General features: G+C 43.6%; 1 protein-coding gene across 1 annotated transcript in view; it reads right to left on the reverse strand.

Annotated features, from left to right (window-relative positions):
* Nucleotides 1–23050, reverse strand: part of LTK (leukocyte receptor tyrosine kinase) — a 163553-nt gene extending 140503 nt beyond the window's left edge. The window contains exon 1 of the mRNA XM_044272073.1: nucleotides 22989–23050. Coding sequence (XP_044128008.1) covers nucleotides 22989–23046 — 58 coding nt within the window. The 5' untranslated portion in view covers nucleotides 23047–23050. The remainder of the gene's footprint in view (nucleotides 1–22988) is intronic.
* Between the last annotated feature and the right edge of the window lie 835 nt (nucleotides 23051–23885).

Consider the following 23885-nt stretch of genomic DNA (forward strand, 5'->3'; position numbering starts at 1 on the left):
CAGTCGTGGCCAAAAGTTTTGAGAATGAATGAAATTTTAGTTTTCACAAAGTTTGCTGCTAAACTGCTTTTATATCTTTGTTTCAGTTGTTTCTGTGATGTAGTGAAATATAATACACGCACTTCATACTTTCAAAGGCTTTTATCGACAATTACATGACATTTATGCAAAGAGTCAGTATTTGCAGTGTTGGCCCTTCTTTTTCAGGACCTCTGCAATTCGACTGGGCATGCTCTCAATCAACTTCTGGGCCAATTCCTGACTGATAGCAACCCATTCTTTCATAATCACTTCTTGGAGTTTGTCAGAATTAGTGGGTTTTTGTTTGTCCACCCGCCTCTTGAGGATTGACCACAAGTTCTCAATGGGATTAAGATCTGGGAGTTTCCAGGCCATGGACCCAAAATGTCAACGTTTTGGTCCCCGAGCAACTTAGTTATCACTTTTGCCTTATGGCACGGTGCTCCATCGTGCTGGAAAATGCATTGTTCTTCACCAAACTGTTGTTGGATTGTTAGAAGAAGTTGCTGTTGGAGGGTGTTTTGGTACCATTCTTTATTCATGGCTGTGTTTTGGGGCAAAATTGTGAGTGAGCCCACTCCCTTGGATGAGAAGCAACCCCACACATGAATGGTCTCAGGATGCTTTACTGTTGGCATGACACAGGACTGATGGTAGCGCTCACCTTTTCTTCTCCGGACAAGCCTTTTTCCTGATGCCCCAAACAATCGGAAAGAGGCTTCAGAGAATATGACTTTGCCCCAGTCCTCAGCAGTCCATTCACCATATTTTCTGCAGAAGATCAATCTGTCCCTGATGTTTTTTTGGGAGAGAAGTGGCTTCTTTGCTGCCCTTCTTGACACCAGGCCATCTTCCAAAAGTCTTCGCCTCACTGTGCGTGCAGATGCACTCACACCTGCCTGCTGCCATCCCTGAGAAAGCTCTGCACTGGTGGCACTCCGATCCCGCAGCTGAATCCTCTTTAGGAGACTATCCTGGCGCTTGCTGGACTTTTGTGGACGCCCTGAAGCCTTCTTAACAAGAATTGAACCTCTTTCCTTGAAGTTCTTGATGATCCTATAAATTGTTGATTGAGGTGCAATCTTAGTAGCCACAATATCCTTGCCTGTGAAGCCATTTTTATGCAACGCAATGATGGCTGCACGCGTTTCTTTGCAGGTCACCATGGTTAACAATGGAAGAACAATGATTTCAAGCATCACCCTCTTTTTAACAGGTCAAGTCTGCCATTTTAACCCAATCAGCCTGACATAATGATCTCCAGCCTTGTGCTCATCAACATTCTCACCTGAGTTAACAAGACTATTACTGAAATGATCTCAGCAGGTCCTTTTAATGACAGCAATGAAATGCAGTGGACATTTTTTTGGGGGGATTAAGTTAATTTTCATGGCAAAGAAGGACTATGCAATTCATCTGATCACTCTTCATAACATTCTGGTGTATATGCAAATTGCTATTATAAAAACTTAAGGGGCAACTTTTCCAATTTCCAATATTTATGTAATTCGCAAAACTTTTGGCCACGACTGTATATTCCTCGCGTATAGTGTCTCATCTAGTGTGCCCTTAAGGCGATTAAATATATAATTTAATCTTGTGCTGTCTTGTATCTCGATAATGAATCCCCACGTCCGTGTTTCGGCCTAGTTATAAGCTACTGCAGGTTGGTTTCTCACCCTATATAATCCCGTTAGCGGACCGGGCTTATATCAAACGAGAAGCTGGTGGCAGATTTCCCGGGCTAAGGAAGCGCTGTTTCACCGGGGCAGTGACCAAGCTCCCTCAGCTTGCCCATGTGGACAGGAAGAGACGGTGTAAACTGTACCAAGCTGACCTTACCTGCTCCTCCGGGAGAGCTTAACGTCACGTCTTGGTAACCAGTGACCAAACCGTATCTAGTGAGCTCGACGTAGTTGACGTCCCGCAAGGCCATCTCTATTGATAAACCATTGTATCTCATCTTCTTAGACTTAGACTCTCTTGTAACAGGGTCAGTGCCACTGGACTGGAGGGCGGCTGATGTGGTGCCAATATTCAAGAGAGGTAAAAAGGTTGAACTGTTTAAAGGAAATGTGTCACCAAAAATTTTATCTGACTATTAAAACCTGATATAAAAACATATCCTTTTTTCTAATATGTTTTTATTTAATGATATTAGATTTATTTATCCTATTTCCTGAACATAATTATGGGGGTGACCATCTTGACTGATCTGTTCTTAACAGCATTTAGAAAGTTGCTTTACGGCAGCACCATGGGTCATAGACACAATGGTCAGGAGGACATGCTGATAGGCAGGCTCTGTGACCTGTGCAGAGGTCATTGTACAAGGAACAAATAGATAAGCTCTGACCATAACCTATTTTGAATGGTGGATCCTGACTTATCTATACACAGAGGTGATATCATTACAGGCAGGATTAGAATGACATAAGCAGATAGCTACAGTAAAGTGATTTGTACAGACCAAGAAGTTGCACCTATTAAAAGGCTTAAGGGTGTATCAGACACCTCAATCAGGCAGACGATTGTTGGGAGGGAAGCATTCCCTCCTGGCAATCGCCTGCTCGCTTGCTGAGGAGACTAGTGGGAGCAGCAGGGTACCACAGGGATCTGTACTAGGAGCAGAGGGGTACCACAGGGATCTGTACTGGGAGCAGAGGGGCAGTACAGGGATCTGTACTGGGAGCAGCAGGGAACCACAAGGATCTGTACTGTGAGCAGCGGGGTACCACAGTGATCTGTACTGTGAGCAGCGGGGTACCACAGTGATCTGTACTGTGAGCAGCGGGGTACCACAGTGATCTGTACTGTGAGCAGCGGGGTACCACAGTGATCTGTATTCAGATGTGGGGATTCGCTCTGGTAGTTAGGATAAGTGGGCGCAGTACAGAGGCAAAATACAAGTTCATGATTCAAACTTCAGTGTTTATTTACACATGGTGCCAAAAATAGAACGTCACTTTTGCAGTGTTGGTGTTACTTTACACCCAATGGGAAGTTAATATAACAAAACTCACCTTGGTGGCAGTTCTGCCTCAAAGTTAAAATACAAGCTTTAGATGGTCTGTTCCCCTGACACACCGGTCTCCGCTCTCCAGCCCAGCACAGGCCTCAGATCCCAGCACACAGACCTCCTGAGCTCCACTGTCAGATGATGATGTAGCTGATCGCACTTGGGAGCCGGGTGAATTAGGGGCTTCATCATCATTGGGAGAAGAATGTGGCAGCTTGCCTGTGAGTCAGCAGAGCCAGCAAGTCACTAGCGTGTCCGGGAGTCAGCAGGGTGGCAGCAGTGGGAGCTCAGGAGCCAAACATGCCTGGGGTAGACCACCCGCTTCGCAGGAGCCTACCTGCCCGGAACGTAGTGGTTCAGGGGTTCACAGAAGCATCACCGGTAGCAGTCAGTCAGTGCAGAGAGTTGGAGGTAAAATCACCTACTCGGTGGTGTGGAAGTTTTTTGTTAAGCCGCCAGAGGAGGTGAGCATGGCCATTTGTAGAAACTGTGGCCAGAAGATGAAGTGTGGCCTGGGTGCCAATGTTGGCACCATGGCCCTCCATCAACATATGCAGCGTCACCATGAAGTGGCCTGGGAGAACAGTGGCTCCGATGTGGTAGTCCAGCCTGCAGCAGCCACCGCTGCATCACTCAGTGGCACGCACCTTATTTTAGGCAGTCAAGGCTTCACCACCTCAGCAGAAGGGAGCTGTCTGTCCTTCCCATTATCAGCTGGTCCTGATGCTCCTGCTCCTTCTTCTCGTCAGTCATTCCGTCAGCAATCGATCACCGAAGCAATTGCCAAGAGATTGCTAAGGTCCTGATGCTGCCGCCACCTCCACACTGTCATTGTGCCACCCTGTGGCCTTCTCCTGATGTTGCTGCCGCCACCTCCACACTGTCATGGTGCCACTCTGTGGCCTCCTGATGCTGCAGCCACCTCCACACTGTCATTGTGCCACTCTGTGGCCTCCTGATGCTGCTGCTGCCGCCACCTCCACACTGTCATTGTGCCACTTTGTGGCCTCCTCTTGATGCTGCTACCACCTCCAGACTCTGTCATTGGGCTACTCTGTGGACTTCTCATGCTGTTCCCACCCACCCCACTTCATGACTGGGCCACTATTTTGCCTTTCGGCCTGGCTCACATCATAATTTATTTGACCTTTCTTCTGATCTGTCAGAAGGAAGGAAAATGCGATGCAACAGCTCTAAGGCCTGTATGGTCCCATCAGAACTGGCTTATGATTTGGTAGCTAAAAGCAGGAGTGGGTACAAAACACAGAAGACATGCAAATATTCCACTATAGTTAAATAACAAGACGGCACTACTCACTGAGCAAACTAAGATAGTCCAATCCGTGGCGGTGACAGCAGTGTCGAGTCCCGGCCTCTGGGTCTCCTCACATGACAACCAAAGATGAAATAACCGCGGCACTCCAAAGATTCAATATCCTCTGAAATTTATTGACACCAAAAGCAGCAACGTTTCAACCACACTGGTCTTTATCTAGCTCACACAACATTACACCTTAGTGAACATTAATATATACACAATTCACATCTGATTGGGTTACAAGGTGGTTGTTTTTGCACCCAATCAGATGTGAATTGTGTATATATTAATGTTCACTAAGGTGTATTGTTGTGTGAGCTAGATAAAGACCAGTGTGGTCGAAACGTTGCCGCATTCGGTGTCAATTAATTTCAGAGGATATTGAATCGTTGATGTGCCGCAGTTATGTCATCTTTGATTATAATGCAAATATTCCATTCGGGTTTCATTTTTTTTTTTTTTTGGATCCACTCCTGTTTTTTTTGCCATTATCAATACTGATGGATTTCTTACCAAATGCTGACTGAAGGAAGGCGGATGCTCCACAGACAGGATCCGTTTTTTGGGGGTTATTGTTCTGACTGATCAGAGGAAGGGCAAAATAATCAGTGACGTCAACACAAACTTACTGCTGACACCCTCTCCACTCTGTCGGGGGGGCTCTACTTGTATAAGCGTTTAATAGAACAGGTTCTGTAGACATCTATGTGGAATCAGCTGGCGACTGTTTTGAGTGTGCTTCTTTTTGGCACTAACATTGACCTGTAAGGCTGAGTTCATACTTGAGTTAACTGCTCAAATAAGTGAAGTGTGCAGTGATTCTAAGAGCGACGCCTGTCATCTGCATGTCATACGGACTCACAATGTTATTTCACTACCACAGTAGACTCCCTATGTGTGTTACTGCAAGGCACAGTGTTGTACACCACTATAAAGGCTCTCTGCAGTCAGGAAATAGACGTTTTTTTTACGCGATTCGCCACAAATTCAGATCGAACCACTTTTTTTTCAAAAAATTTGGCAAACCGGCCTAATCAAATTTTTTAGAAATTTGCTCATCTCTAGTCGGCGGCACAGTAAGAAATATATTGATTTCTCCCAGAACAATCCAGAGTTCACGCAGAGATTGTTGGATTCCTACTAGATCTGAAGTGAAACCAATTTACCCGTCAGGTGCTGTATGCAACTTCCCAGGACACAGACACGTCTTGGAGTGCATCAATAAAAGAAGAAATGCATGTACATGATGTACAAGAACATGGCTTCATGCTCCTGGTGCATTCATTTTATGGAAATGTAAGCATATCAGGGTGTCCACTGTTGTGACCCTCAGAGATCACCAAAGGTCTTAAGAGGAAAGTATTCAATTCCTCTCTAGTGCTACTACAAGGGAAATTAAGCCTTGCATTGTGTCCACTGAAATGAATGAACCGTTACACTCTTTGTAGTAGCTCTCAGGCTAAGTGAAGGAGGTCAGACATGTATACTGAAATGTCTGGGATTTAAAGAGCATCTGCCAGCATAATGGGCTCTATTAAACCAGGCATATAGCATTGTAGTGTTGATCATGCTGACAAAAACTATACCGTAATCATATATTTCTGGATTCCCATTCCTGAGAAAAGCACATTTTTATTGATATGTTAATGAGCTAACTGGAGCACTGAGGGACCGACCAGAGCCCTTGGAGCACCAGTAACACCCCTATAGTTTTAGCCCCTCCACTCTTGCCCTGAATTGACAGGGCTATACATCTTGTCTAGCCCTCTTTTCTCATGTCTGTGCCAATTCTCCCAATCTCAGTGCTTGCCCAGTTGGAATCTGCTACTGCTGTCCAAGCAGCACGGATTCCAAGTGAGCCAGCGCCGAGACAGCATGGCGCTATACAGGCACAAGAAGACAGGGCTTGAAGATATGTTTAGCCCTGTCAATCCAGGAAAGAAGAAGGGAACTAAAGCCATAGAGGGTTGTTACAAACTGGTGCTCCGAGGGCTTTGGCCAGCCCCTTGATTCTCCAGTAAGCTCATTTAGATATTAATAAAAAAAATGTGCTTTTCTCAGGAATGAGAAACCACAAATACATATTCAGGGTACCTGTCACAGGCCATTTATGGTATTGGTCTTCCTAAGGCCCCTTTCACACGGGCGAGAATTCCGCGTGGGTGCAATGTGTAAGGTGAAAGCATTGCACCCGCACTGAATCCGGACCCATTCACTTCAATGGGGCTGTGCAGATGAGCGGTGATTTTATCGCATCACTTGTGCGTTGCGTGAAAAATCGCAGCAAGCTCTCTATTGTGCGTTTTTCACACAACGCAGGCCCCATAGAAGTGAAGGGGGCTGCGTGAAAATTGCAAGCAAGTGCAGATGCGGTGCGATTTTCTTGCATGGTTGCTTGGTGATGATCGGGATGGGGACCCGATCTTTATTTTCCCTTATAGCATGGTTATAAGGGAAAATAATAGCATTCTTAATACAGAATGCTTAGTAAGTTAGGGATGGAGGGGTTAAAATTGTATTTTTTTTTTTTTTAACTCACCTCATCCACTTGTTTGCATAGCTCGGCTTGTCTTTTTTCTTCTTTGAGGACCTGGAAGAAAAGGGCCTTTGGTGACGTCACTGCCCTTATCACATGGTCCGTCACCATGGTGCTGGATCATGTGATGTGCGCAGTGACGTCACCAAAGGTCCTTTTCCTCCCAGGTCCTCAAAGAACAAGAAAGACAAGCCGGGCTGAGCAAACAAGTGGATGAGGTGAGTTAAAAAAAAATTTAACCCCTCCATCCCCAATTTACTTATTATTCTGTATTAAGAATGCTATTATTTTCCCTTATGACCATGTTATAAGGGAAAATATTAAAATCTACAGAATACCTAGCCCAAACCCGAACTTCAGTGAAGAAGTCCGGGTTTGGGTACCACATTCAGTTTTTTCTCTCACGCGCGTGAAAAATGCATTGCACTCGCCCGGAAAAACTGAAGAACGCAATGCAATCGCACGATTTTCCCGCGACGCACCCGCATCCTATCCGGCCCTCACACGCGACTCCCGTGTGAAAGAGGCCTAAGGGTCAGAGACATTTTAGGCCTTCACAGACGCCAGGGCAGATCCATAGGATAGGGAATAAGTGTCTGATTGGTGGGAAGGGGGGGAGGTTTGACCGCTTGGGCCCCACCGATCACTAGAATTGTATGGGACTGCCTGACATAGCTGAATGCTTGTACTTGGCAACCTGATAGAGTTGAAAGGAGTGGCTGACATGCATACATGTATGGAACACCATTCAAACGTGGAACACAGGCCCCCATTCTAGCGATCTGCTTGGATTCTTGCCGATCAGACACATCACCTAGACCAGTGATGACTAACCACTGGCACTCCAGCTGTGGTGAAACTACGACTCCCAGTATGCTCCATTCATTTCTGTGAAATTCTGAGAACAGCCAAACAATTGTGCATCTTGGGAGTTGTAGTTTTACCACAGCTGGGGTGCCGGAGGTTAGCCATCACAGGCCTAGACGACCATGGGCCTAATCCTTTAACCCAACTACTTCATCTCTTAAGTTTCTTAGCACCACAAGCTGATTTCCAATCTAAACTGGAATAATGTATGCTTCACTGTCACCATCGGCCATCTTCCAGAAGGATCAAAGTCATCTCTTATTTATCTCCATAAAGGTTTATTTATCCCCGTCACAATCTATTTTCTGCTAAACTTTACACAACGGAAACATTTCCTGCTATTTCATATTGTTAAATGAATGTAAGCGCTGTACATATTCATACATTTTCACATCGCCAAAGTAACAATACGACCAGACCCTTCACAATTACCAATGATTTTGTGTCTGCGTCTTTTCTCTTCCGCTGCTCACGTACAAATGTTTTCAACGTAATTGTCACCTGTAATTACGACACATTATATAATTGCTTCCTTTTGTATTAGTAGAAGGATTATAATTTTTTCTAGTCATTTAATCATATAGACATGCAGTTATTAGTCTTTACATAAGGCGAGCATCGACGTGCACCGCTTTTTGTACCAGAGAGTCATACGGTCCATCACAGTGGGGGCGGTTTTCAAAGATGTGCAGAGTTCATGTGCGTCTAAATACCAGGTCTGTATTAAAATGCAAAATATATGCAAATGTATGTAAATCTCTGAAAATTAATTTTCTAAGTTGGATATATTTAACATTTATACAGTTTCCTGTGGCTTTTAAAGTATGTATGCTTATAATACGTTATAATACGCTGCACTCCTCTCTACAATTAATAATTCAGCTCCAACACTTTTATAAAATACAGTCGATAAAACTTTTTCAACCTTTAATGTGACCTATTAGAAAACAAACTGAAATATTTTAGGTGGAGGGAAGAAAACAAAAAAAAATTTAATAATGTGGTTGCATAAGTGTGCACACCCTTAAGCTAATACTTTGTTGAAGCACCTTTTGATTTTATTACTGCACTTAGTCTTTTTGGGTATGAGTCTATCAGCATGGCACATTTTGACTTGGCAAGATTTGCCCACTCTTCTTGGCAAAAACACTCCAAATCTGTCAGATTGCGAGGGCATCTCCTGGGCACAGCCCTCTTCAGATCACCCCACAGATTTTCAATTGGATTCAGGTCCGGGCTCTGGCTGGGCCATTCCAAAACTTTAATCCTTTTCCCACATGCTTTTGGGAGACTTCAGATGTGTTTTTGCAAAATGTAGCCTGGCTTGGATGTTTTTCTTCGTAAGAAAAGGCTTTCGTCTTGCCACTCTACCCCATAGCCCAGACATATGAAGAATACGGGAGATTGTTGTCACATGTACCACATAGCCAGTACTTGCTAGATATCCCTGCAGCTCCTTTAATGTTGCTGTAGGTCTCTTGGTCGCCTCCCAGACCTGTTTTCTTCTCGTCTTTTCATCAATTTTGGAGGGACGTCCAGTTCTTGGTAATGTCACTGTTGTGCCATATTTTCTCCACTTGATGATGACGGTCTTCATTGTGTTCCATGGTATATCTAATGCCTTGGAAATTCTTTTGTCCCCTTCTCCTGACTGATGCCCTTTAACAATGAGATCCCTCTGATGCTTCGGAAGCTCTCTGTGGACCATGGCTTTTGCTGTGGGATGCGACTAAGAAAATGTCAGGAAAGACCAACTAGAGCAGCTGAACTTTATTTGGGGTTTATCAGAGGCACTTTACATGATGGCAGGTGTATGCTGACTCCTATTTAACAGGATTTTGAATGTGATTGCTTAATTCTGAACACAGCTACATCCCCAGTTATGAGAGGGTGTGCACACTTATGCAACCACATTATTTTAGTTTTTTTTTCTCTTCCCTCTACCTAAAGGATTTCAGTTTGTTTTTCAATTGAGTTGTATATTTTATAGGTCACATTAAAGGTTGAAAAAGGTCTGAAATGATTTATCTTTCTCCTTTTTCTTACAGCACAGAAAACTGACATAGGATAGGCGATGCACACCCTGCAAATTGCAAAGTGTCATTGCAACATATAGCATTTGACATAGCATAGCCAACTGCAATGCTCTGTAATAATGCCATCCACAGTGCCCTGTAACATATCCAGACATGGCTCTATAGCATAACCATCCACTGTGCCCTATAACATTGCCAGACAGAGCTCTATAGCATAGCCATCCTAAATGCCCTATAACATTTCCAGACAGTGCTCTATAACATAGCCATCCACTGTACCCTATAACATTTCCAGACATAGCTCTATAGCATAGCCAACCTCAGTGCTATATAACATAGCCAGACAGTGCTCTATAACATAGCCATCCACTGTGCCCTATAACATTTCCAGACAGTGCTATATAGCAGAGCCATCCTCTGTGCCCTATAACATTGCCAGACAGACCTCTAGAGCATAGCCTTCCTCAGTGCCCTATAACATTGCCAGACAGTGCTCTACACCATAGCCTTCCTCAGTGACCTAAAACATTGCTAGCCATACTGCTCTACACCAGTCAGATAAGGCACAGTCGGTGCCCTTTAACAGCCAGCTGCAATATTTATAACATAAGTGGCCACTATACCTTATAACATAAGCAGCCATAGTGTCCTATAGCATAAGCTTTATAATGTGCTATCACATAGGGTCCCATAGCAAAACTTGGTATGGGCCCCGTGCACCTAGATTCCAGTGTACGTGTGTCAATCACTCCCAGGTAATGCACAACATGTGCCACGTCCCCAAATTTCTAAAGAGTTTACATGTTTTTTTAATCAAATCGAACAGGTGCTTCAAATATATGGCGCTAATTCTGACCACCATATTTCTTAATGTATTTATACCAGAAAAATGCATTAAGTCTCCTGCTTATTTTCTTGTCACAAAGCTGGCTGCCTGCAGCCACCACTAGGGGGAGCTCAGTGAATAGGAATTAATACAACTACCATGAAAGCTGTAATAATCTTTTTGCATTGAGCTCCCCCCAGTGGCAGCTGTGTGAAAATGCGGTGTTTTCACACGACGAGAAGTCTCATGTTTCATGCCGGCTCCCCCTCCCTCTGGGCGCCATAATAGTCTCATGGTTTGCCTGCATTGCAGGTAAGCCACTGCTATTGGGTAAGGCTCACCTAAATCATTAATGGAATGCAGGGTTGACACTGATGGTGTCTGGCACCACTGCTTCTACTTGTCTCAGTCTCTGCTTTTCTGACTAAGGTGGCAGGACATGTGAAAAGATGTTTGGAAACCTGCCCAGAAATTGGCAGGTGTACACATGCATTCACTGGTGGAAGAAGTCTCGTTGTATCTGTCTAAACTTACAAAAAGCAATAACTCGAAAGAGCCATTGCTAGTGATTCTCATAGCTTTAAATCCCCCCCTATGGATCTTGTCTTTGGAATAACTATGAATAGAAAAGGTGATGATTTTACAAAGAAGAATAAAACTGAAACCAACATTCATTACAGAAGTGCCCTTTTGGACACGTACAATAATAATGCAATTAAAGGGATGCCATATGAAGGGTTGATCAGCTGATCAGCAGTTTCACAGTCGCTCTGCAGGAACTACACAGCTCCTTCCATTGTGAAGTGGATGGAACTGGTAACTGCAGTACTGCTCCCAATGGGAGCGGTGCTGCAGTTATCAGACCTGAGAATAGTCCATCAAAATGAAAATCCTGGAATACCACATTTAAGGTAACAAAAAGGCAGCTGTGAGGCCCTTTAGAGATAGTGGGTCTAGTCTTTGCTCCAGGCTCCTTCCCTCTATGACCTCTGCTGCTTTGCTCGGGTTCCTGAATGTAAACGGTTTGACGCCACTGCAGCCAATTGCTCGCTGCAGTGGTGACCAGCTCCCCTTTTTATCATGTAACCATTTAACATGCCACAAGGGGAGCAGTTCACCACTGCAGCCAGAGATTGGCTGCAGCAGCGTTAAACTGGAAGTTTACATCCAGGGAGCCAAGCAGACCAGCGGAGGTCGGAGAAGAAAGTGGCGGGGGGCCAGCATCGGGAAGCCGTTTCAGTACGCTTCTCGTTACAGGTTTGCCCCGAGGAAGGGGGGCTTATTAGAAAAACATGCCAGGTTATATTCCCATAGGAGCATTAGCCTCTTTCACAGTAAATCGCAGACGTGTGCCGCAGACGTAAGTACCTATTGACTTAACTGTGTGTAGTCACACATGAGTGTCTAGTCTATGATTTTCATGGACCATTGGTAGCAGGTGTTTGTGGAATGCGGATGACACACGGAGGGCAAAAAACGGACACACGGACCAAACACTAATCCTTCACAGATTTCCAAAAAGGGATTTCCAAAGCATCTCCTACCAATGGTCCGTGAAAGCCACTGTGTTGTGTCCGTGGTTTTCATGGACCTATAGGCTTCAATGGGCGCATTAAGTCCGCATCACAGACCATAATAGTGCACGTCTCTGATGTGTGAATAAACACATTAAAATCAATAGGTGCGTGTGCTGTTCATGGAGAACACGCGTCCGTCATTCACTGACGTGTGAAAGAGGCCTTACAGAAATTTAAGGCGTCTGCCTTGTAAAACATAATGTAAAGCATTGATTCCTTTGGGGTTTTGCTACTGAAAGCCAAGCCAATATTACGCCTTAAAGTAACATAATAATATACAATTATAGAAGTTAGAAAATAGATCTTCAGAGATGATTGTCTTACAGATTTTGGAGACACCGACTAATGGCCGGCCATAAAAACGTTGAGCCGTCCGTGTTGATTTAATGGGCCATTATTATTTTTTTATATGTTTTCCTTCTTTGTAACTGATCTTTTATAGCAAAATACTTTGTGAGCCACTTGCTTAAAAATCTGCAATGCTTTCACGGATTGCACTGTAATTGTAGGACAATTTTCCCAATGTAAGTCTGCATGACGGCAGCATTGTAGTTGGTGCAGAAATCAGGACGGTACAGCCAGGTTCTGAATGCTGATCAGGCCAGTGTTTACTAGGGCAGATCTTTGGCATTCATCTCAATTTAGACAAAGTTGGAAGTTCTTCAAACATAAATTCTATTTAAGCAAAAAACAACAAACAAACACAATAACAGACACTATTAACCCCTTAATCACCTTCGCTACCAGGCTTATTTTTGAAAATCTGGCATGTGTCACTTTATGTGGCAATGTCTTTGGAACTCTTACTTATTCAAGCCATTCTTAGATTGTTTTCTCAGGGACACATTGTACTTCATGACAGTCCTAAATTTGAGTCAATATATTCCACCTTTATTTATGAAAAAATCCCAAATTTACCAAAGATTTAGACAAATTCTCAATTTTCAAGATTTCAATTTCTCTGCTTTTAAAACAGAAAGTGATACCTCATAAAATATTTATTACTTAACATTCCCCATATGTCCACTTTATGTTGGCATCATTTTGGAAATGTCATTTTATTTTTATGGGACATTAGAAGGCTTAGAATTTTAGAAGCAATTCTTAAAATGTTTAAGAACATTTCCAAAATCCACTTTTTAGGGACCAGTTCAGGTCTGAAGTCACTTTGTGGGGCTTACATAGTAGAAACCCCCCCATAAATGATCCCATTTGGAAACTACACCCCTCAAGTTACTAAAAACAGATTTTACAAACTTTGTTAACCCTTTAGGTGTTCCACAAGAACTAAAGGAAAATGGAGATGAAATTTCAAAATTTTACTTTTTTGGCAGATTTTCCATTTTAATCTATTTTTTTTTATTTAATGCATCGGGGGTTACCAGCCAAACAAAACTCAATATTTATTACTCTGATTTTGTGGTTTACAGAAACACCCCACATGTGGTGGTAAACTTCTTTATGGGCGCCTGATAGGGCGCAGAAGAAAAGGAACTCCATATGGTTTTTGGAAGGCAGATTTTGCTGGACTGGTTTTTAGACACCATGTCCCATTTGAAGCCCCCCAGATGCACCCTACAGTAGAAACAATCAAAAGGTGACCCCATTTTGGAAACTACGGGATAAGGTGACAGTTTTACTAGTACTATTTTGGGGTACATATGATTTTTAATCGCTCTATATTATGTTTTTTGTGAGGCAAGGTAACCAAAGAATAGATGTTTTGGCACTGTTTTTATTTTTTTGTTTTTTTACAACATCTGACAGGTTAGATCATGTGCTATTTTTTATAGAGCAGGTTGTTACGGATGCGATGATATCAATTATGTCAAATTTCTTTGTTTGTTTCAGCTTTACATAATAAAGCATTTTTGAAAAAAATTATGTTTTTCTGTCTCCATTTTCTGAACGCCTTTTTTTTTTTTTTTCTGCCAATAGTCCTGTGCAGGGGCTCGTTTTTGCAGGAAGAGTTGTTTTTATTGGTACCATTTTTAGGTACATATGACTTTTTGGTCATTCATTATTACACTTTTTGGGGCGAGGTGACCCAAAAATTGGTAATTTTGGCACAGTTTGTATCTATTTTTACGCTGTTAACCTGAGGGGTTAGGTCATGTGATATTTTTATAGAGCAAGTCATTACAGACGTGGCAATACCTAATATAGTATACTTTTAGTATACTCTCTTATTTATTTAAGTAAGATTAGGTAAAGGTTTGATTGGTACAATTTTGGGGGGCATATGCCCTTTTGATCACTTGGTGTTGCACTTTTTGTTATGGTAGGTGACAAAAAAAAAAGCCTTTTTTGGCACTGTTTTGATTTGAATTTTTTATGGTGTTCACCCGAGTGGTTAAGTCATGGGATATTTTTATAGAGCTGGTTGTTATGGACGCAGAGATACCAAACATGTTTAGGGTATTTTAATTTCTTCATTTTTACCCAATTATAAATGTGCATATATGGGAAAATGTTAGATTTTCTTTAACTTTTTTATTTATTTATTTTTACACTTTTTTGACTCGGACCCACTTGGTTCTAGAAGATCCAGTTGGCCTAATGGCTGTACAATACATTGCAGTACACTGTATAGTGTACTGCAGTGTATTTTCATTCACAGTAAGCCTGTCAGGCTTACATACCATGGAAAGCCTGGATGCCTGTGTAAGAGCAGCAGCCCGATGGGAGGGGGAAGGAGGGTGCTTCCTCCCTGTTAACCCCTTCCATACAGTGGTCCCTACGGACCGTGGCATGGAAGGGGTTAAATGGCAGTCAGTGCCATTACCGGTGTCTGCCATTACAGTAGAATGTCAGCTGTATGTTACAGCTGACAATCTACTACCGCTCGGCCATCCTGAATAATTGTGGGGGTGGGGAGGAGTGGGGGGTCGGCACCCTGATGATTATGGGGGTCCCGCTCGGCCATCCTGAAGGAGGGTGATCGGAGCACAGTAAACACAGCAGTGTAGCCCCGATCTCCTTAACACTCACTGAGGAGATCGGAGCTGCGCTGCTGAACGCTACGATTGGTCAGTCAAATCTGACTGACCAATCACAGCGATCCAAAGGCAGGGACCGCTGTGATTGGTCCCCTGCCAGGTGCCCGGACAACTCAGCTGTCCATAGCACCCGTTTAGATGCCGGTGTCACCGCATGTATACTTGCGGTGACATTTTTGATCTCATGATGTGCTGTGCACGTCATGATGCGATAACTAACACCACATCATGATGTACACAGTACGTCATTATTCACTAAGGGGTTAATGAGCATATGTTCATGCCGTTCCCTAGTACGGTACTACTGTCAAAACAACAATGTCCTTAAGCCAAGCTGTAGTGATGTTGGGGAAAATGTAGTGATGATGACCCGGCAGTACTTGTGTCGGAGTTGTGTGGATGGCTACTGGTAACTAGTTATGGAAAGAGTAGGCGACGATAAGTAGTGTAGTAATGACGTGGAAGAAAAATTGTAAAAAAAAATGCCCTGGTTGGGTCTTATATGACAATGGTTACAGAATATGGTTTATAAACGGTAAGCAGGGTCAGACTCACCAGATCCTCTGGTGGGCCTCGAGAATCCAGGAAACAAAAACATTTGGCTGCCTTTGGAGCCAGTCTCTTGCCATTAGGGTCCATTTCTTCGATTCAAAACCTATTCAACTTTAATGATATAGGGGTTGGGTTTCAAGAATGATTTCCTCTGGTGGGCCCAGGGAAGCCCAAATCGACACTGGTAAGCTACGCATAAGAAGATATCTGAGACCATAGGAGGACTATAAGGACTGGTTGAAGCTGTATATCCTCCCATATATACTTCTAGAGTCCTACCTAGGCTTTGCTTCACCTGAGGTCAGTTTCACACTAGTGTGTTGGGTGTGGGAATGAAGCGCTGTGTGATGGCCACATTTGCAAACCCAAACACTGTTCCTCTAACCAAACTCACAGTATCCTAATGACTTAAGATGCTGTGAATTCATGTCTGAATGTGGGTCTATTGTACTGTAACCTATCAGGCAGGAACTCGGCATTATAAATCATGATGATGCTGTCAGTTTGGGTCAGAGGAGCAGTATCCAAAAAATTCGGCCATCACACAGAGCACCTTTCCCACACCCAAATCGCTAGCTAGGCAAAAATTCAGTCCACTGGTTCCCACCTGACATTCACCAACAGGGTCACCTGCCCTGACAGTCCCATTGACTAGTTATGTCCCTGTATCCACTAGCATCATGTGTATAACTATTTATCCAATTTGTATCCATTTATATTTTGGGTCCTTTCACCAATAAATACATTTTTTAGGGACGGCTACCATAAGACTTCTGGTGAAACCATACAGATAAAGATTACCAAAGAAAATTATAAGCTCTGCAGTCAGCTCAATGCCAATATGGCCCCACCATTTTAAGAGTTGTATCAAAAATCACATATGCATTGGATATATATTTATTCTGGCTGCACTTAACCAGTTAGTACATGATTGGTCATTGCACTATTAAGGCTACTTTCACACTAGCGTTCGATCGGATCCGTTCTGAACGGATCCGATCATAATAATGCAGACGGAGGCTCCGTTCAGTACGGATCCGTCTGCATTATTTTAGCATATAACAGCTAAGTGTGAAAATAGCCTCGTACGGATCCGTCCAGACTTTCAATGTAAAGTCAATGGGGGACGGATCCGCATGAAGATTGAGCCATATTGTGGCATCTTCATACGGATCCGTCCCCATTGACTTACATTGTAAGTCTGGACGGATCCGCACGGATCCGCACGCCTCCGCACGGCCAGGCGGACACCCGAACGCTGCAAGCAGCGTTCAGCTGTCCGCCTGTCCGTGCGGAGGCGAGCGGAGCGGAGGCTGAACGCCGCCAGACTGATGCAGTCTGAGCGGATCCGCTCCATTCAGACTGCATTAGGGCTGGACGGCTGCGTTCGGGTCCGCTCGTGAGCCCCTTCAAACGGAACTCACGAGCGGACCGACGAACGCTAGTGTGAAAGTAGCCTAAATGAAAATGATTCCATGAATATGAAGTTATGGAGATCCAAATTGGTGCTGGGGAGGAGGGTTATCTGCACGGTGCTCCTTACGTTTCCAATTCTGCTGATACGGATAATGTTGATTAATGACTTTTCCTTGTATATTGGTGGCCCCGCTGTATGTACAATGCTGCATTACAATAGATCCATTATCAAGCTGTTAATACAGACTGCATAAAATAATTGTCCTCAGCTGAACCTGAACGATATCGGAACATTTTGCAACTTTTCTTCCAAACAATCTAATATTTTGCCCATTTGTTTAATGGTTTGTTGGCACCAAGTTCTGTCTGAATTCTGGTTCTGTCCGAATTTCAAATCTGGAATTTCATCAATTAAAGCATTTTCTATTTTGCCTTTAAAAAGTAAAAGCACATTTGAAGGGCTATATGAATTTTTATTTTTTTTAAAGGTTTTCTTAAAGGTTTTTTTTAAAGGTTTTCTTAAAGGTTTCTTATTTTACCTATTGCCATACATTTTTTTTTGTTTATTAACCACCAAAGGGAACAGATCCTTGCAAGTGCAAGAGTGCCATCCGATCCCTGTACTTCCTGCAGAATGTCTGTCTGTCCTTGATGTTTTTCTTGGAGAAAAGTGGCTTCTTTGCTTTTCCTCACTGTGCGTGCAGATGCCCTCACACCTGCCTGCTGCCATTCCTGAGCATCTATGCACCCATAGCTGAATCCTCTTTAGTAGATGCTCCTGGCACTTGCTGGACTTTCATGGGCGCCCTGATGCCTTCTTCACAATTGAACCTTACTCTCTTACTCCCACTTAAAGAGGACCTTTTATGCGATTTTATTAAGGGAGATATATACCTGTATTTGCGGGGTTATGATGCTGCCACCCTGCTTGATTTTTTTTAAAATATACCTCCTATGCCCCACTGTGCTCCCGCTCAGTATGCTAAAACTAATACTGAGCATCAGAGCAATGAGGAGGAGACTGAGTCTTTCTCCGTGGGCGTCTCCTTCTTCCTGGCTGCAGCGCTGTCCAATCGCAACGGAGAGCGTCAGTCAGGGGAAAGAAAAACTTACCTCCCTGGCTGTGACGCTCTGCGCTGCGATTGGACAGTGCTGCAGCCAGGAAGAAGGAGACTCCCACGGAGAAAGACTCAGTCTCCTCCTCATTGCTCCGATGCTTAGTATTAGTATTAGCATACTGAGCGGTGGAAATCCGGTGGGGCATATTTTAAAAAAATCAAGCAGGGTGGCCGCATCAGCGGGGGTACCCCGCAAGTACAGGTATATATCTCCCTTAATAAAGTTGCATGAAAGGTTCTCTTTAAAGGGAACCTGTCTCCTAGAAGACGCCTATTAAACCACCAGCAGTACCTTATTGCAGCCTGCAGCATGATTATAAAGATGTCTGTGTCTTTGCTATACGATGCGCCAAAAGTCTGAAAAAAATGACTTCAAATGTCCGCACTATGTAAAGAATAGTCTCTGAAGTCAAGGAGGCAGAGGCTTTCTCATCTGAAGTCAAGCGTGCGCGCCACTTAGTGTTTGATTGATAGGATTTACACTTCCTTCACTACTGGACGCTCAAACGCAGTCTTGTCCAGCAATTCTTGCGCCTGCGCACTGTTCCCCTCCGCTGTGAGGTATTTCAGAGTCTCAGGCACTCACACACGAGAGCCAGCCAGTGCGCCAGACTACGTTCAAGCGCCCGGCAGCGAAGGAATTGAACATCCTATCAATCAAATGCAAAAGGCGAGAAAGCCGCTATTGTTTACATAGCACGGCCAGTTGAATAAAGATCTTTTTTTGGCGCATTGCAAAACAAAGACACAGATTTTATAATCATGCTACAGACCTCAATAAGGCAACGCTGGCGGTTTAACGTGCGTTTTCTAGGTGACAGGTTCCCTTTAAGTAATTCTTATCTTTTTTATTTACAATTTGTTTGGAAAACAAAATAGACTCAGGATTATTAACTCCGTAAAAGAAGGCTTTTAGTTTCTCTACTGAGCATAAGTTTTACTACATTAAATTTTTTTCACACTTTCTCTTGCTCGAGGCTCCAGGTTGAATTCTCCACTGCACTGGCATCTATGGTTGTGGTCCCTCTTAATAAAGGCTTTAGCTCTATAACTAATTCAGCTCTCCTGAAGAAGGCCTCCTCGGCTGGGGAAACCCATGTCACAAGGTTAAAAGATTTGGTGGTAATTAATAGGGAAGAATGGCAGAAGATCTATAAACGTCCCTATAACTAGCTCTTTACGAACTCTCAAAGATTAACTCCGTTTCAGAGCCAAGTTCCTCCATTCTGTTAAAGGGTTTCTCTGGGATTTTGATATTGATAGCCTATCCTCAGAACATGCTCTACAGATCTAAAAATAAGGTAAAAGAATGGTTTGAAGTATGGAACCCCTGGCTTAAAGGGGTTTCCCAAGGCTTTTATACTGATGACCTATCCAGAGGATTAGCTTACCCTAGGCCATGTGAAATTACATTCATCATGATACAAAGCACCACTGCTATACAATGTGTTTGGTGAGCTTTGGGTAGGCACCGGGGCTCAGAGGAGCACTGGTGCCTCCTCAAACAGCTGATCGGCGGGGATCCTGGGGGTCAGATCCCCACTGATCAGATACTGATGACCTATCCTGAGGATAGTCTTAGAAAACCCCTTTAATGGCCTAGATCCTAAAGGTAAGATTATGTTAGACTCTTGGCATGCTGCCTAAAGGAGCAATTTGTTATGCACTTGTATAGCGCTATTATATTATATTCTGCAGAGCTTTACAGACATTAGCATCACGCTGTCCCCAATGGGGCTCACAATCTAAGTTCCCTATTATTATGTCTTTGGAGTGTGGGAGGAAACCGGAGAACCCGGAGGAAACCCACCAAACACCGGGAGGACCTACAAACTCCATGCAGATGTTGTCCTTTGTCAGATTTGAAGCTAGGAAGAGATATATATATATATATATATATAGAGATATATATATATATATATATATATATATATATATATATATATATATATATATATATATATATATATATATATATATAATATATTTTGAATATGAGCAGAAGAATAAGGCATATATATAGAAGGACGTATATATGTATGTTCCACAATCACTCAAAAACCCAACCATCGATTTCAACAAAACTTTTTATACACATCCCTTGCTACCTGGATAGAAATCTTGTGGGGGTCACAGCTCTCTAGAACGTACCGTTCTTGAGATATTCCCAAAAAATTACCTGCATTAGCCAATACAATACTTTCTCTTCATATCCCAACTGCCATACACACGGCTACATGTCCCTTATCAGCCAATAGAATCTCGCAGGTCCTTAGTCTCCACATACACAGAGTTTTACTCCAGGTTTCCATGACAACCCAGACATTTTTCTTCACTGCTGTAGGTCAGCTTTAGGCTGGGTTCACACCTGAGCGTTTTACAGTGCGTTCCTACGCGCTGTAAAACGCTCAACAGGCAAAAACAAATGTTTCCCTATAGGCATGGTTCTCACCTGAGCATTTTACAGCGCGTACGAACGCGCTGTAAAACGCCCTACGCCTCAAGAAGTACAGGAGCTTCTTTGGGGCGTATTGTCGCGCGTTCCCGCCCATAGATTCATTGGATGCCTCTGTGTTCAATCACACAAAAGCGCGTACTACGCACGTTTCCAAAATACAAAAACTCCCCAAAATACGCCCGATAAAAACGCCCGTAAACAGCGCTTATCGAATACGCTCAATACACGACGACAATAAGTTGCACAACACATAGGGCACAACCTACACTGCTACAGGTGTCGCTCGACATTGATGTCGCACACCTATCGCGCAACAATTTTTATAATATTAGTCTATGGCGTTGCACTGCGACATGTGACATGCTGCAACTGCGACGCAACAGTCACAGAAAAATGTATCTTGGATAGATTTTTTGCGACTGTTGTGTCGCTGTATGTCACATGTCGCAGCATGTCACATGTCGCAGTGCAACGCCATAGACTAATATTACAAAAATTGTTGAGACAAAATGTCGCGCGACACATGTCGTTGTGTAGTCCTACCATTAAAGAGGCAGGGTGCTGTGGGGGTCACTGTTAAAGAGGTGTTCACTGTGGATGTTACTGTTAAGGGGGCAGGCCGCTGTGGAGGTCGCTGTTAAAGGGACAGACACTGTGGAGGTCACTGTTTAGGGGGAAGAGGTTACTATTAAATGGACAACTGCTGTGGAGGTCACTGTTATGGCAGCAGGGTACTGTGAGGTTACTGTTAAGGGGACGGGCCCCTGAGGAGGTCACTGTCAAGGGAGTGGGGTGCTGTAAAACTCACTTTTAAAGGGGCGGGCTGCTGTGAAGCTCAAAGTTAGAGCTCATGCACACGACAGTATTTTGCGTTCAGTATACTGGCCGTTTTTTGAGTTTAGTATGCCATACATATACTGAACCATTCATTTCAATGGTTCAGCAAAAAAAAAAATTAAGTGTCTCCGTGTGCACTCCGTTTCAGTATTTCCGTACCGTGAAAAGATAGAACATGTCCTATTCTTGTCCGCAAATCACGGTGCTTGGCTCCATTCAAGTCAATGGATCCGCAAAAAAACTGAACACATACGGAAATGCATCCGTATGTCTTCCGTATCTGTTCCGTTTTTGCTGAACCATCTATTGGAAATGTTATGCCCAGCCCAATTTTTTCTATGTAATTACTGTATATGGCATACGGAGAAACGAAACGGAAACAAAAAACGGAACAACGGATCCGTAAAAAACGGACCGTAAAACACTGAAAAAGCCATACTGTCGTGTGCATGAGCCCTTAAGGGGATAGGCTGCTGTAGAGGTCCCATTTTAAAGTGGCGCTGCACTGTGAGGGGGTCAGTGTTAAGAGGTGGGGGACTGTGGAGTTCACTGTTAGAGGGGCGGGGTGCTGTAGAGGTCACTGGTATGGGGGACACTGTCGATATCTTTTAAGGACACACAAACATTAAATGAAATAGATGAAATATACCGTGTGTGTGTGTGTGTGTGTGTGTGTGTGTGTGTGTGTGTGTGTGTGTGTGTGTATATATATATATATATATATATATATATATATATATATATTACACATATATTCCCTGCAGATTTTGCTGAATCAGTCGATTTGCCTTGAAACCCTGATTCATACTAATATTACAATCTGACTGACGACTGCGACCGAGCACACACTAGAAACAAAAAAACGCCCTCCTTCATTAAGCAGTGATACGAATGGCAGTAATGTATGTATTTTCTGTAATCATGTCTAATATGCCTATATTGCTCATTTTGTATGAAAATAGTCATCATATTATAGCGCACTCAAGCCCCATCTATGCTGGCATTAAATGACGGTATAATGGGAATTCTAGTTAGAAATACAGCACAACCCTGCTCTTTGCACAATTCTGCCGAGTCTTCCCCTAGTTCACTTGGCTCTAGTTACAAGCAACAGGAGTCTCCATCCATCCCGGTGGAGCACCTACCTGGCTAGTATCCTGCCTCCAGGGCAGCTCTGAGGCTGTAGTTACAATTCAGAAGGAAAGGAACCTGCAGCCTGAAATGTGTTAGTCATCCTCTTGCTCATATTTACATTCAGTGATACGAAGTTGCAGATCTTCTACAATTGCTACACATCTTCAGATCTCTTAGGTAGTTGTTACCTTGGATGGTTGCAACAACTTTCTCCTTTCAGGGAATGCAGCTATATGGAGGTACGCAAAATACTGCATGCAAATAGTTTTCTTACCCAGCAAGAGAGTCCAAAGTGACATCTGGATGATGAGGATGGAGAAAGGGAAGCCCATGTCTTGAGATGCTCCTTGCCCTGAGCCCCAGGTAAATCCTTACCATGAGTGACCTTAGTATATAAGTATATCCTCAGTGCTTGTGTCACCTCCCTGCCTGAGCAGGACTGATGCTGCTGCCTGGAACTCTTGCAAGCTTTATAGATGCATCTACACCTCCCTATACTGTCATCCTCTGTCAGGTCCTAAAGCCCTCCTTGTTCTCCTCCCTGAGAAAAACAACTGCCCTTGTGTGACCAAAGTGATTTAATTTCGCAGATGTGATTACTGTTAAACTAGGCAGTCGATGTCTTTAGAAATCCAGCATTCAGGCAATTGTGGTTGCCTTTTTATTTCTTCGTCAGACCTGCATATAGGGATATTTGCTTAGTAAATGCATGCAGTTCTCAGCGTAAGGGCTCATGCAGTACATGGGGCATCGGCCGTGTGCACCCCGAACCATGGATGTGGACCCATTCACTTGAATGGGTCCGCAGACCCGGAGATGCGGTGCTTCCGTGGTGTTTCTGGCCGTGCCTCCGCACCGCAAAAAAGTAGTGCATGCACTACTTTTTTGCGGTGCGGACCGTCTGATGCAGCTGCCCCACGGTCGGTACCCGTGCATTGCATGGGCCCGGCCAGCACACAGTCGTGGGCATGAGCCCTAAATTCAGAAATGAAGCCTATGAGTTCCTGACTCATAGGTTACTATTAGCCAAACATACGCTATAAGCTTTTCCTTTCTGCATGTGTTACAGACTCTGCTGACATCACCTTAAAGGGGTTTTCCAGTTAAAAGGATTTTTAAGTAAGTGCTCAAAGCTTGTGCCTGCTGAAACAGAAGATGCATACTTACCTGC

This window comes from Bufo gargarizans, chromosome 11 (assembly GCF_014858855.1).
Source record: "Bufo gargarizans isolate SCDJY-AF-19 chromosome 11, ASM1485885v1, whole genome shotgun sequence".
Lineage (NCBI taxonomy): Eukaryota > Metazoa > Chordata > Amphibia > Anura > Bufonidae > Bufo > Bufo gargarizans.